Consider the following 16,505-nt stretch of genomic DNA (forward strand, 5'->3'; position numbering starts at 1 on the left):
ACATCCAGCATCTCTACGATCGTCTCCATGGGAGAATAGCAGCCTGCATTGCTGCGAAAGGTGGATATACACTGTACTAGTGCCGACATTGTGCATGCTCTGTTGCCTGTGTCTATGTGCCTGTGGTTCTGTCAGTGTGATCATGTGACGTATCTGACCCCAGGAATGTGTCAATAAAGTTTCCCCTTCCTGGGACAATGAATTCACGGTGTTCTTATTTCAATTTCCAGGTGTGTATTCTAATACAGAGATGAGGCAGAATACGGCTCTGCAGTCGGCAGCGCCTATATTACACAACTTGTGTCTGGTGCAGTTGTTAGATCGGTTACTGCTGCTACAATGCAAGTTATCAAGATTTAAGTGAGTTTGGACATGGTGTTATAGTCGGCGCACGAGCGAGGGCACTCAGGTGAAGTGGGGATTTTCCCGTACGACCAGTTCACGAGTGTACCGTGAATATCAGGAATCCGGTAAAACATCAAATCTCAGACATCGCTGCGGCCGGAAAAAAGATCCTGCAAGAACGGGAGCAACGACGGCTGAAGAGAATCGTTCAGCGGGACAGAAGTGCAATCCCTCCGTAAATTCCTGCATATTTCAGTGCCGGTCCATCAAAAAGTGTCAGCGTGCGGACTATTCAACGAAATGGGTAAGGAGACAACCTCATGAATCCATGGACCCTGCGTGACAGCAGGAGACAGTTCAAGCTGGCGGAGGCTCTGTAATGGTGTGGGGGGTGTGCAGTTGGAGTGACATGGGTCCCCTGATACGTCTAGATACGACTCTGACAGGTGACGCATACGTAAGCATCTTGTCTGATCACCTGCATCCATTCATGTCCATTGTGCATTCCGACGGACTTTGGCAATTCCAGCAGGACAATGCGACACCCCGCACGTCGAGAATTGCTACAGAGTGGCTCCAGGAACACTCTTGTGAGTTGAGGCACTTCCACTGGCTACCAAACGCGCCAGATATGAATATTATTGAGCGTATCTGGACTGCCTTGCAAAGGATTTGTGGACAATCCTGCAGGGTTCATGGCGTCAGTTCCCTCCAACACTACTTCAGATATTAGTCGAGTCCATGCCACGTTGTGTTGCGACACTTCTGCGTGCTCTACACGATATTAGGCAGGTGTACGAGTTTCTTTGGCTTTTCAGTATAGAAGCAAACATAACCATTAACAAGCGAAGATGGTATACAGTTGTTATTAGTATGTTTGCTTCTAAAAGTCCTGCGTCATTTATTGATGTTCATCACATACTGTACACATTATTTAAGCGATGTCAAATGTAATATTGTGGCTTATAGCATTTTAACTCTTATCCGTGACTGAAACTGGTCGGTATTTGCGGTATTTGGTTTGAACTAAAAGGTGTTGATGGTCAAACATGGATTTTATACATTATTCTGATTATTCTTACAAGGGGTGAGATTTTGGCAACTATTTTTCAAACTCAGTAAATACAAGGTTTTTAAAAATAATTTTTTCGGAACAAATTTTCTTTATATTCTGTAGGAGTAAAATGATGTTACAACGTAAAATATTGCATGCTTTTAAAACACAGAAAAGTTTACGCTACTAGTCACAATAAAGGATTATTTATTCGTCACACGACCAGTTTCGGGCTTGTGCCCATCCTCAGGGGTTTATACATTCACGGTCATTTTTATTTTTCTGCATATCACTGTTTGAATGCAAAGAAAATTATTTGGTGGTGACTAAACAGATACAAGTGGAACAGTTGCAAATGACAAGGCAGCATTTGTCGAAAATATATTTGTACTTACATAGAGATGAAGTATCCTTATTATAATTATGCTGTGGCGACAGTTTCTCCACTCAGTTGCACATTTGTTAAAAATGTCGCCAGCAAATAGTTTTCTTTCTATTCAAACAGCGATCTTCAGCAAGGTAAACATGTACCTGAATGTATAAACACCTGCGGATGGGCACAAGCCCGAAACCGGTCGTGTGACGAATAAATAATCTTTTATTGTGACTGATAGCGGAAATTTTTCTACATTCTATAAAGGAACAGTTACAGAGTTCAGTAGGATCTACTATGGATAAAATTCACTTATTTTAAAACATGCTTTTTGCTAGTTTTAGTTTTTTTTTGTGGGCAGCCCGCTGTGTATTTTGCACGGGCAGACTGGCCCCCTTACCTGTCGTAGTCGTGCTTGCAGTAGAGGCTGCCGGCGCGCAGGTAGCAGGAGCCGGAGAGCAGCGCGCCGCAGTCGCAGCAGGCGAGGCAGTGCTCGTGCCACGAGGCGCCCGACACGCGCATCACGAAGCGGTCGTGGATCTCGCGGCCGCAGCCCTCGCACACCTCCGCCCCTGCCACAGCACAGCACAGCGCAGCGCGTCACACCTCTGTGCTCGCCCGACCCCCCCCCCCCCCCCCCTCCCTCACCAGCTCCTGCACACCTGCCTGCCGGGCCCGCTTACCCGGCCGTGCAGTGGGGGTCAGCGCCAGCACCACCGACTATAGTCGCAGTCACGAACGATGGCGGTCGAGTTCGGGCTCGTTCTGCGATTCTACGACACCCTTTCTGCGGCAACCGAAGAGCGTTTTGTTGAGTTCTCAGCTCTGGGCTTTGAATGTCTTACACAGTGCGAGCATTAAATGCGATTGTAACGAGCTATGTAGTGAACGAGATTTTCACTCTGCAGCGGAGTGTGCACTGATATGAAACTTCCTGGCAGATTTAAACTGTGTGCCGCACCGAGACTCGAACTCGGGACCTTTGCCTTTCACGGGCAAGTGCTCTACCATCTGAGCTACCCAAGCACGACTCACGCCCCGTCCTCACAGCTTTACTTCCGCCAGTACATCGGTCTGCTACTTTCCAAACTTCACAGAAGCTCTCCTGCGAAACTTGCAGAACTAGCACTTTCTTCCAGGAGTGCTAGTTCTGCAAGTTTCGCAGGAGAGCTTCTGTGAAGTTTGGAAAGTAGCAGACCGATGTACTGGCGGAAGCAAAGCTGTGAGGACGGGGCGTGAGTCGTGCTTGGGTAGCTCAGATGGTAGAGCACTTGCCCATGAAAGGCAAAGGTCCCGAGTTCGAGTCTCTGTCCGGCACACAGTTTAAATCTGCCAGGAAGTTTCATATAGCGAATGTTTGTTCCATTTGTTGTGATCTGTCACTGGTGTTGGTAAGTGACAAATTCTCCCTGAGCAACCGAGAGACATAATTTAGAGTATACGTGCTTTCTTTGAGCAAAGAGCACGTGTGTACACTTACCACTACCGTCACTTGGACCCGGTAATGATGCAATCCCTGTCCACGTCTCCAGCTCTGCGAACCGCCATTGTTTATGGGTCAGACTATAACAAATTCACCTCCTAGCTCACCAGCTAGATTAGTGCCATCTATACACTGAAAGCAACACAGTGAAAGAATAACCCGAACGACTCTAAACTTTACCGATGGCTCCAGATTAAAAGAGGGAGAACACATTGGATGTGCCTTTCTCTGTCCACAGAAGCAAATCTAAAAAAAAAAAATAAAGTCTGGAATTTCGTTTTTTTTCTGTGAAAGTTGTAGCTATACTATCAGCACTAAGATATGTAACCGATCTTCGGTTTCCAAGGTCCTAATTCTATTCGATTGTAGCCTGTGTTGACCTTACAGTCTCTAAGGCACAACAAGTGGAATTCAAAAACCACCAATCACGTTGTTGGAATCATTTGGCATGCACCCAGTGTGAAATCTAAAGACGGACGGTGGAATACCTTTGAGTTAAATTTCACTGCGGCATCAGTTATAAAGAAGAAGTCATAATTCTTCCCATTGGTTTGAAACGGCCCGCCATGAATTTCTGCCCTGTGCCAACCTCTTTATCTCCTAGCATCATGAAAGTTATTCCGTGATGTCTTAATACTGTAGATATCCTACCATCATGTCCCAGTGTTTCCATATATTCCTTTCCTCGCCGATTCCGCCAAGAACCTCCTCGTTTCTTACCTTGTCTGTCCACCTAATTTCCAACATTCTTATGTAGCATCCCACCTTACATTTTTCGATTCTCTCCTGTTCCGGTTTTCCCACAGCCCATGCTTCACTAACATACAATGCTGTGCTCCAATCGTACATTCTCAGAAATTATTTCCTCAGATTAAGGCCTATGTTTGACTCTAGCAGCCTTTTCTTGGCCAGGAATGTCCTTTTTACCACTGCTAGTCTGCTTTTGATGTCCTCCTTGCGCCGTCCGTCATTGGTTATTTTGCTGCCTAGGTAGTTGAATTCACTGACTTCATCTACTTCGTGATCCTCAATTCTGGTGTTAAGTTTCTCGCTGTTGCCATATCTGCTACTTCTCATCACTTTCCTCTTTCTTCGACTTACTCTCACTCCATATTCTTTACTCATTACACTGTTCATTCCATTCAACTGGGCCTGTAATACTTCTTCACTTTCATCAGGTATAGTAATCTCATCAGCGAATCCCATCATACATATCCTTCCACCCTCAATTTTAATTCCGCTCCTGAACCTGTCGTTTATTTCCGTCATTGATTCTTCTATGTGTAGATTGAGTAGTAGGGGCAAAAGATTACGTCCCTCTCTCACACCTTTATTAAATAGAGCACTTTTTTGTCAGTCTTCCACTCTTTTTGTTGCCTCTTGGTTCTTGTACATATTGTGGATTACCTGTCTTTACCTATACCTTAGCCGGCCGTTGTGGCCGAGCGGTTCTAGGCGCTTCAGTCTGGAACCGCGCGACCGCTAAGGTCGCAGGTTCGAATCCTGCCTCGGGCATGGATGTGTGTGATGTCCTTAGGTTAGTTAGGTTTAAGTACGAGGGCAGTTCAATAAGTATGCAACACATTTTTTTTCTGAAACAGGGGTTGTTTTATTCAGCATTGAAATACACCAGGTTATTTCCCAATCTTTTAGCTACACAACACTATTTTTCAACGTAATCTCCATTCAATGCTACGGCCTTACGCCACCTTGAAATGAGGGCTTGTATGCCTGCACGGTACCATTCCACTGGTCGATGTCGGAGCCAACGTCGTACTGCATCAATAACTTCTTCATCATCCGCGTAGTGCCTCCCACGGATTGCGTCCTTCATTGGGCCAAACATATGGAAATCCGACGGTGCGAGATTGGGGCTGTAGGGTGCATGAGGAAGAACAGTCCACTGAAGTTTTGTGAGCTCCTCTCGGGTGCGAAGACTTGTGTGAGGGCTTGCGTTGTCATGAAGAAGGAGAAGTTCGGGAACAAACCTTTGAATATCCCAACTGGTGAACAATTGTGACAGCACTACCAACAGAGATGTCAAGTTGAGCACTGAGTTGTTTGATGGTGATCCGTCGATCATCTCGAACGAGTGTGTTCGCACGCTCCGCCATTGCAGGAGTGACAGCACGGCCGGCCCGCACGCGGGAGATCAGACAGTCTTGCTTGACCTTGCGGCGATGATGACACACGCTTTGCCCAACGACTCACCGTGCTTTTGTCCACTGCCAGATCACCGTAGACATTCTGCAAGCGCCTATGAATATCTGAGATGCCCTGGTTTCCCGCCAAAAGAAACTCGATCACTGCCCGTTGTTTGCAACGCACATCCGTTACAGACGCCATTTTAACAGCTCCGTACAGCGCTGCCACCTGTCGGAAGTCAATGAAACTATACGAGACGATGCGGGAATGTTTGAAAATATTCCACAAGAAATTTCCGGTTTTTTCAACCAAAATTGGCCGAGAAAAAAAATGTGTTGCATTACTTATTGAACTGCCCTCGTAGTTCTGAGTTTTAGGGGACTGATGACCTCAGATGTTAAGTCCCATAGGGCTCAGAGCCATTTGAACCATTTGAACCTATACCTTACTCCTATTTTCCTCAGACTTTCGAACTTCTTGCACCATTTGACACTGTCGAACGCTTTCTACAGGTCGACATATCCTGTGAAGGTGTCTTGATTTTCCTTCGTTCTTGCTTCCATTGCCAACTGCAACGTCAGAACTGCCTCTCAGGTACCTTTACCGTCGCTGTCGTCAAACTGATCGTCACCTAACAGATTCTCAATTTTCTTCTCCGTTTCGTCTGACAAGAATAATATTTTTGCTATAGAAGCTACAAAATCCGGAAGTGTAATCGACCTCAAACTTCCGTCTTCTGAATCGTGCCGTCTGGTCGCACAATGTCTTTAAACAATGGCAAGAGGACTGGAACGTGTCTCAGTTCTTCAGGGGAAGTTACCATGCCCGTTTTCAGCCCATTATTCCACGTAGATCCTGGTTTCTAGATGTTCACCTCCCCACATGGCTAATATCTATTGCCTACCGTATAAGATTCAAACCACGAAAATTTTCCGACCCATCCCGCGGCATCCGAATTACTCCAAATCGACTCCGTGCCGCTCCGATACTACAGACGATGACATCAGTCGTATTCTCTTTGCAAGGGCGAAATAGAAGAGGAAGAGACAACAGTTCTTGCAACAGTTATGTCGTGTGAAAGTGGTTTTTCCGACGAATAACGCCATTCTACGTACTTTGAGTGACTCTGCGTGTTATAAGAGCTTTTTATATTTTTACAAGCTGCCAAGGTAATATTACAGTAATAACGCAGCAGTCGGAACCATGTTACTAAAAGTTAACATGTGTATGTGCAGTTATTTCAATTTAGGCACTGAACATTTCCTCTTGCTCTTTTCGTTTTATTGCTTAAATCTATGGTGCCGGTACGAATATCTGTCAAACTATTATGTAAAATTTCACACAGCAAGTCAAACAGCTATGTTAAGCATATACTTGAATATTTATTTGTATTTGTGTCATAGCACGATTGGCAACCGTTAACATTTTTATTGTTCTTCTATCTTTTCCTTCAGTTACCAAAGTCTATTGTTTAATATTTTCCATACTGGAATGCTGTAATGGGTGTGAACCTGTCTGACCTGTGATTGGACTCTACAATCACATTCGGCAGGGACGAGAATTCAAATTCCCATCCGCCCACACATAGCGCGGTCCCGCAGTGTCTAACGGAGCTAGCTAGGGTGATCGCGTTGGTCTTGGCACCTAATGCCACACTGTCCATTCCTTCCGCTATACACCCACACACAGATATACAAACGAACGCTACACTGTTGTCACCACAGTTATCCACCCGATGTACGCACAACACGACACTGCATAACCTGTCGATAGAAAATGACGGCAAAACATCTCCACAAGCAGCTTGTCCTGTGTAGCATGTTGCACCCTTGTGAAATTGAAAGCGATTAGCAGGTTGTCTCTATCTTCCACCTTTTAACGTGGAACATATTACGTCTAAGAACGTAAGGCGTGGCGAGAGTCACGGCTGACTTTTTTCTGATCACCAGTCTTCTCACTAGTTTCATTTGGCCAACTGTGATTATCTCTCCTATGCCAATTCCTTTACGTAGCAACTTCATCAAAGGTCCTTAGCCATTTGTTCGAAGTATTCTATTCTCTGTCTTCCCCTGCAGCTTTTACCCTTTAGGGCTTCCACCCTGAAACTACACTCCTGGAAACTGAAATAAGAACATCGTGAATTCATTGTCCCAGGAAGGGGAAACTTTATTGACACATTCCTGGGGTCAGATACATCACATGATCACACTGACAGAACCACAGGCACATAGACACAGGCAACAGAGCATGCACAATGTCGGCACTAGTACAGTGTATATCCACCTTTCGCAGCAATGCAGGCTGCTATTCTCCCATGGAGACGATCGTAGAGATGCTGGATGTAGTCCTGTGGAACGGCTTGCCATGCCATTTCCACCTGGCGCCTCAGTTGGACCAGCGTTCGTGCTGGACGTGCAGACCGCGTGAGACGACGCTTCATCCAGTCCCAAACATGCTCAATGGGGGACAGATCCGGAGATCTTGCTGGCCAGGGTAGTTGACTTACACCTTCTAGAGCACGTTGGGTGGCACGGGATACATGCGGACGTGCATTGTTCTGTTGGAACAGCAAGTTCCCTTGCCGGTCTAGGAATGGTAGAACGATGGGTTCGATGACGGTTTGGATGTACCGTGCACTATTCAGTGTCCCCTCGACGATCACCAGTGGTGTACGGCCAGTGTAGGAGATCGCTCCCCACACCATGATGCCGGGTGTTGGCCCTGTGTGCCTCGGTCGTATGCAGTCCTGATTGTGGCGCTCACCTGCTCGGCGCCAAACACGCATACGACCATCATTGGCACCGAGGCAGAAGCGACTCTCATCGCTGAAGACGACACGTCTCCATTCGTCCCTCCATTCACGCCTGTCGCGACACCACTGGAGGCGGGCTGCACGATGTTGGGGCGTGAGCGGAAGACGGCCTAACGGTGTGCGGGACCGTAGCCCAGCTTCATGGAGACGGTTGCGAATGGTCCTCGCCGATACCCCAGGAGCAACAGTGTCCCTAATTTGCTGGGAAGTGGCGGTGCGGTCCCCTACGGCACTGCGTAGGATCCTACGGTCTTGGCGTGCATCCGTGCGTCGCTGCGGTCCGGTCCCAGGTCGACGGGCACGTGCACCTTCCGCCGACCACTGGCGACAACATCGATGTACTGTGGAGACCTCACGCCCCACGTGTTGAGCAATTCGGCGGTACGTCCACCCGGCCTCCCGCATGCCCACTATACGCCCTCGCTCAAAGTCCGTCAACTGCACATACGGTTCACGTCCATGCTGTCGCGGCATGCTACCAGTGTTAAAGACTGCGATGGAGCTCCGTATGCCACGGCAAACTGGCTGACACTGACGGCGGCGGTGCACAAATGCTGCGCAGCTAGCGCCATTCGACGGCCAACACCGCGGTTCCTGGTGTGTCCGCTGTGCCGTGCGTGTGATCATTGCTTGTACAGCCCTCTCGCAGTGTCCGGAGCAAGTATGGTGGGTCTGACACACCGGTGTCAATGTGTTCTTTTTTCCATTTCCAGGAGTGTAATTCCCTGATGTCTTAACAAGTATGTTATTATACTGTTCCTTCTCCTTGTTGGTATTTTCCACATATTCGTTTCCTCGACGGTTGTCAGGAGATTTTGCTCGTCCGTCACCTTGTCAGTCCACCTGATTTTCAGCATCCTTGGCAGCGCGAAGTGGCCATGCGGTTGGAGGCGCCATGTCACGGATTGCGCGGCCCCTTCCGCCGGAGTTTCGAGTCCTCCCTCGGGCATGGATGTGTGTGTTGTTCTTAGCATAAGTTAGTTGAAGTAGTGTGTAAGTCTAGGGGGACGATGACCTCATCAGTTTGATCCCTCAGGAATTCACACACATTTGAACATTTTTGCAGTATCCTTCTGTAACGTCAGATCTCAAACCCTCCAATTCTTCGTTTTTCCGGATTTTTCACTGGCCATGTTTCACAATGGTATGCTAGAGACGTACATTCTAGGAAATGTTTTTCTCGACGCTAGCAGACTTCGTTTGGCTAGAAACACTCTCATCGCCTTTGTTTCTTACGTCACCCTTGCTTCCAAGGTAGAAGAATACCTTCGCTTTATCTGCTACGCGACCCATAATTTTGACGGTAGCTTTGTCGCTAATCCCATTTCTGCCGCTTCTTTTTTCTTCGTCCATATTCTGTACTTAGCAAACTCCGCTCAACAAGTCCTGTAATTCTCTTTCACTTTCACAGATGATAGAAATGTCACCACCGTATCTTATCGTTGATATCCTTTCCCCGTGAATTTTTATTTCACTTTTTTCGTTGCTTCTTTGATACTTAGGTCGAACAGTAGAGAACAACGATTGTGTCCATACCTTACGCCCTTTGTGATCCACGCCTTTCTCCTTCGGTCTTCCATTCTCAGTTATCTCTCTCGGCTTTTATACACGTTATATAATACTTCGCTTTCCCTGTAGCGTTGACTCATTTTTCTGATGATTTCAAACGCTCTGCACCACTGTACGGCGTCGAATGCTTTTCCTAGGGCGGGAGATCTTTTGAAAGTATTTTGATTTTTCTTGTCTTCTTTCCATTTTCTATCAAAATGCCAGGAATGATTTTCTGATGTCGAACGCCAAACTGGTTATCATATCAGTGTTCTTTTCCATTCTTATATATATTATTCTTGTCAGGAACTTGGATTCTTGCGCTGTTAACGCTAATTCTGCGACGGTTATCGCATTTATCTGCCTTTTGTGTCATCGTGGTTTTGTGGATGATATTCTTCCGAAAGTCCGATGGTATGTCTCTAGTGTCGTAGATTTTACTCAGTAACTTTAATAATCGTTTGGTTGCCAATTCCTGTAATGATTTTAGAAATTCGTAAAGTACGTTATCTATTTTCTTTGGCTTCCTTTATTGCAAATTTTCCAAAGACATGTGAAACTCTGACTCTATTATTCGATTCCATGTATCTTTCAGATCGACGTTTCATCCCATCAGCACGAAGTTCCTCCCCCGCGTTGAAACCTGCAGGTTACTCTTTACTATCCTTCCTTCCCTCTACATTCAACAGAAAAATTCCTTTTCCATTCTTAATATTGATGGCTTTGATACTAATTTCATTGAAAATTATTTTGACTGTTGAATATGACGAATTGTCCATCTGACGACGATTTTCTTTTCGATTTCTTCAAATTGTTCCTGCAGCCATTGGCTTTGGCTTCGTCACACTTCCTACTGATTTCATTTGTAAGAGACTCATATTGTTGCATTTCTTTCTCTTCTTGAGCACTCTTTCTTCCGTCGTTGGTGAAGTGACTTTTTTCAAACTTTTGATTACCTGTTTCGACTTGGCACATGTATCTTCTTTATATCTAAGACTGCACTTTGCAGCATTAGCTTTAGATCTGAAGATTTGTTTACGAGGTCGAAACAGGTAATCAAACTGAAAAAATGCAGTGTGTGCGTTACACAGTATTTTTCACTATATTTGTCTGTCCGCTTTCTGTGATTTATCCTTTTTAGAGATGTACGTTACTACACAGGTGAACTACCTAATACGGCATTCATGATCAAAATATTTACAGCCTTGGAGAATTTCAAACACCACATCATCATTTCTCAGTATGTCAAATCCCATTTCCCTGCACGTTTAACCTTCATAACAATTTCAGCCTACATCTAAATTATTGCCTGAATCTGTATCTGTTCTTGGCTTTTACAATCGAATATGGTTTACATAACCATATGGATGATCAGTAGCCGTTAAGTTATCGTTTGAAGCATTCCTGTTCTTGCATTGGTGCTGGAAGTGAAATACTGATTTAAGATTGAATTTGGATGATTCTCTGATATTTTCCATCAGTACAATAAGTAATCTTCAAATGTTCAAGAATATTTATTCTTCACTTTCTATTAGATACTCATTCTAGTTACTACCAAATCACGCAACATTTATGGGTTAACGAAAGTGAGGGGTAGGGAGAAGAGGGACTGTAACAGTATACCATTGTGGAATTTCTGCATTGTTCCCGAGGCTCACTTCTTGAGTATGGGAATGACATGAAATTATCATTAGGATCCAGATTTTAATGACAAGTTATTTTTTCCTGAACTTGAGAGTGAACTTACAACAATTTATTTACGGAGGCGGGTATTGTAGTGTAGAAAAATGTATTTTTATTGTGCATGTGGAGTCTGATTGCCATTGATGACAATGGGGCTTTATAATTCATGTATCAAGATCTGAAATTGGCAACATAACTTTGCTGAAACTAGTAATCAAGATATGTATAGATTGCGACCTGGGCAATAAAACTTCTATTTTGGAAGCTTTTTTACTCTGATATAGAGATCGCTTTCATTCTGACAATGTCCACTAATTACACTTATTGACTCACTGATGAATGTATGCTAAATATTATATAATGTCCATATACTTCAGCAATAATGGCTATTAAACTCTTTTTGTTAGATGAGGTTACTAGGGAGATAACTACATTTAACGTAAATGAGTATAGAATTGCTTAAAAGAAATTATACATTATTTGTCTAGCAATAAAATTCTACATTTAATGCATCATTATCTGTAAAATTGTTGTATTGTATTGTAAGAGATATTGTGATATAATTTCGTAACCAGTTACTGATTATAATAAATAATTATGCAACCATATTCTTTATTGAAAGAAGTGATGAGATGTAAACAGTGTGATGCCGTAGACTGCCTGAAAGTAACTGAACAACAAATTAGTAAGAGTGGTTTAGGATGTACTCCAAACAGCATCACCGTTAACACAAAAAACTGAATCATCCCTGAAGAACTGATATATATATATATATAATGTTCTCCTCAGAAGTATGGTATGCTTTGCTTTTAATCTAGTTACCGATGAATTTCCTTTAATTAAACTTCCAAATGTGTGGCATTGCTAGCATTTATTGCACGCTAATGAACACCTAGACTCACAAAAGTTTGTAGCACTTAGATAGGAAACTTTCAGTAGGACTAGGACATAAAAAAGAATATTTTACTAAAGCGAAAATGAACACGAGCAAAGATGGTCATTTATAGAGGCTGAAAACAGACAATGTTACCACCATACATGCCGTAGCCGAAACAAAATAGGTAGAAGCAAAATTTTCCAAATCTTACAAAATACAGAAGGTTTTCTATAATTTAAATAATGGGAGTGACTTTAAAATTTGACATGTAGCAGTCATTTTTCATTCTAAACCCAATAACGTACGTATCATTGTAATCAGGAAAGACTGTAGAATTTAATAAAGTATTCAAAAAATTTTCGAGATATACATGATTCAAAAGTATCCTGTGTTCTTAAGACATCAGCGAATAACGTTAGCGGTACTAGTGGGAACCGCAGAGGATAAAAATTGTAGGCGAAGACAGAGATTGGAAGACATTCAACAAATACGTAATTGTAAACGTAGGCTGCAAGTGCTATTTTGAGTCAGAACACTGTTTGTGGAAAGGGAAAACAAAACTTGATCAACCCTCTACATTTGCGTTTGCAATCTGTGCAGCGTAAAGTAGCAGTCAAGATAATACTGGGAATTTATTGAATGCGAAACTGCCTGTTTTAAGAAGGCAATAATGGAAAATTTTGTATGTTGGTACTCACACCCAGCAACGGAGGTAGTTGCTAGATTGGAAGGAATTTAGTTACAGATCAACAAGTTTTTCTCCAGATATGAACAGAAAGTTCAGGCACGTTACTCTGCCTAGGTAATACACGTTAAGAAGACCACGAGATATAAGACTGAATGAAAGAAGCGGAAGCACTTTGGAAGGTTGAGATTAGGTGAAACTAGGCAAATGATGGCGTGTTCTAGAACAATAATATTTTAATCTTTCGTGAACATTTCAGTTTAGTTCGTTACATGTTGCTTGTCTAATATGTCCGATAATTTCCTTAGATTGTGGGACATACACAGTCAATATGTCATAAACTGCAGGAATCTCAGAGTTAAATCATAAGAAAAAGAAAAAGCATATACAAGGGAGACGGGAAACTGCGAAATAAATTATAAATAATTTTCGTTCCAAAATTTTTCTGTAATGACTAACTTTTTCTGCGTAATTGGAAACAACAATGTATCTGAAAATGACGAAGAAACGCGTATTAGAACCCACCAGTCGACAGAACCGCATTTTTGACGGCTACGAGAAAGGAACTTCCGGAGATATGACAGAGTCTTGCGGGAATAAAAGCTTGCAGAGGAGTGATTCATAGCCGACGGCCTTTCACCAACTTGTGCAGAGTTTTGCAACAGTCAGCTGCGCCGCTAGCAAAGTGAGGCAGCAGGTAGAGTATCGATTCACCTGCAAGCCAGCGCCGGTGGAAACTGAATTCTGCCGCCTAGCAAACTGCCGAGGCAGACTTTCCGAGATCTTTCTCGCCGATTCCCAGTTTCTTATTCGCGTGCTGATGGCAGCGACGCTGAAGCGAAGACTTCAGTGGCGATCGGTGTCTGCAGAGGTGCACACGTTACGAACTGCTGTAGGCTGTGGATGCGTATTTCACTGAAAGACGCGTTTTCTATACTAAACAGTGGGGGCTAAAATTTAAAAATCTGTATAGGGTTATGATTAAAAACGATTTACTCATAATTTACATGATTGGTTTTCATGAATTAAAGTGTGCGTTGTATGTGAGGCGACCTGCTAACCCGCAGGACAGGACAGATAGAATAAATTGTGGAAAGCGGCCAAAATAAGGCGCTGTCAGCTACACTCGAACATACAACTTTATTATTTGATCCAACATTACAAGAGCCAAAAAAGTTTTTTAAACACACAGCTTTAATCTTTGGGACTTAATTACTGGCTGAAAGCCACTTTAATTTAAAAACGGCTGAAGGCCAATAACTTAAAACGCAAGCATAATCATAAATTTAAAAGGCAAACCTTATCTTAAAACAGTACTTCAGTTAGGCTGAAGTAAACAAGTTAAATTCAAATCGGCTGAGGGCCGAACACTAAAAACTCCAAAACATTAATTAATTTTCGTTTTTGTAAATACCGAAGTCCTTACGTGAAACAGTTCTTTAATTTAGTCTGAAGGCCTTAAGAACAAACAACTGAAACTCAAACCGGCTGAAGCCCGAAGACTTAAAAATTCAGTAGGTTGAAGGAAACAAGTTAAATTCAAATCGGCCGAAGGCCGAAGACTTAGAAATTCAAATTTTTTTTAATTCCAAAGGGCTTACATGAAACAGTACTTTAAACTAGGTTGAAGGCCTTAAGAGTAAAACAACTCTAATTTACAACACAAAACCGACTAGAAGACATACAAGTACCAACAACAAGAACAAATTAAAAAAAAAAAAAACAGTACACATAAGGGCGCCCAGATGTCCGAGCCTCGGCCTGTAATTCAAACACTGACGCTCGATTAGGTGAGGCAGGCAGTCGGGCCAACCACTCACGATCCGACGACAACCCAACCGACAATCAACTTCCACTTCACCCAACTGGGGCACAACAGGGAGTTCAACGGAACAATGTAGAAGATATTGGCGCCCACAAGCAATCAAACACGGAGCTGCCAAACTACACAGCGTGCTGGACAGCAACAATACGATGAGGAAACTACACTGCCTGAAATTTACGTCGACGCACAGGGTAGGTAACCAGAACGTTAACGGCCACAAGGCAGAAGATTCCGCTAGTGCACTTCAGTTCAGATAACCAAATACAGTGATACTCCACTGTAGGATGGCATTGGATTTTCCAACTTGAAAACCACGTTGTTGGTCGTGGGAATATCCCAACAGCCGACAACGAACTCCGAGCGACACAATGTGAACAGTGCCACACTCTCCAATACCGCGTAGAGACCGCCAGCGGGCCCCGGCCAAACTACTACACCCCGCCGAGAATTCCTCACTGCTCCACGCCGACCGACTGACTCCTCAGAGCCAGTACGCCGACAACATTTAAAATAACTTGTCAGTCAAAATCCCACCAACTACACACAGTTTCACTAACACTTGCACGAACTAGACAATGCTAACGGCAGTGACTGTACAATAACAGGGACGAATGACGAGTCGGCACACACAGCCAACCCACAAGCAATCGCCGGCCAAATACACGTCGTCCGGCAAGACGACCGACCGACGACCAACCGAAGTCGTCGCCACTTCAATGATGTGTGTCGGCAACCGTCGGTCGAGTCACGGCGGTCCGGTCCTCACTGCTGCCGTGCCCCGACTGAACTTGTGCCGCGTGCCAACTCGAACACTGCCACGTCCGAACTGCCTTGCTGGCACGTTCCAACTGAACTGGTCGACACACGACGACCGGGAAGTAACAGCGGTCCAGCAAAGACAATACTGCAGGGCTTATACCGATAAGCGCTGCTGCTGCCGCTCACGGGCAGACAAAGCAGCAAATCAGTGACACAAGTAATTGAAACTAACAAGACGAGGTGGCAGTACGGCAAAAACAGGATGTTGAATAAGAGATGGCACGAACACGAGCCACGCACGGCTCACTATGTGATAAATTTTGCTAGCAGTTGCCACATAGTTTTGCCTGATAACGGCAAATGCGCATTAGCCAGTTGAGCAGAAGACATTACAGAATGTTAGCTCTCACACCAGCTTCATCGGTAATGAAATCGAAGTACACTCCTGGAAATTGAAATAAGAACACCGTGAATTCATTGTCCCAGGAAGGGGAAACTTTATTGACACATTCCTGGGGTCAGATACATCACATGATCACACTGACAGAACCACAGGCACATAGACACAGGCAACAGAGCATGCACAATGTCGGCACTAGTACAGTGTATATCCACCTTTCGCAGCAATGCAGGCTGCTAATTCTCCCATGGAGACGATCGTAGAGATGCTGGATGTAGTCCTGTGGAACGGCTTGCCATGCCATTTCCACCTGGCGCCTCAGTTGGACCAGCGTTCGTGCTGGACGTGCAGACCGCGTGAGACGACGCTTCATCCAGTCCCAAACATGCTCAATGGGGGACAGATCCGGAGATCTTGCTGGCCAGGGTAGTTGACTTACACCTTCTAGAGCACGTTGGGTGGCACGGGATACATGCGGACGTGCATTGTCCTGTTGGAACAGCACGTTCCCTTCCC

The 16,505-nt window shown here is 44.4% G+C and overlaps 1 protein-coding gene across 1 annotated transcript in view; it reads right to left on the reverse strand.

Annotated features, from left to right (window-relative positions):
- LOC126188338 (LIM homeobox transcription factor 1-beta) overlaps positions 1 to 16,505 on the reverse strand; it is a 154,126-nt gene that overhangs the window by 74,329 nt on the left and 63,292 nt on the right. Inside the window, exon 2 of the mRNA XM_049929936.1 lies at positions 2,173 to 2,344. Within this exon, the coding sequence (XP_049785893.1) occupies positions 2,173 to 2,344 (172 nt within the window). The remainder of the gene's footprint in view (positions 1 to 2,172; positions 2,345 to 16,505) is intronic.

The sequence above is a fragment of the Schistocerca cancellata genome, chromosome 5, assembly GCF_023864275.1.
Source record: "Schistocerca cancellata isolate TAMUIC-IGC-003103 chromosome 5, iqSchCanc2.1, whole genome shotgun sequence".
Classification (NCBI taxonomy): Eukaryota; Metazoa; Arthropoda; class Insecta; order Orthoptera; family Acrididae; genus Schistocerca; species Schistocerca cancellata.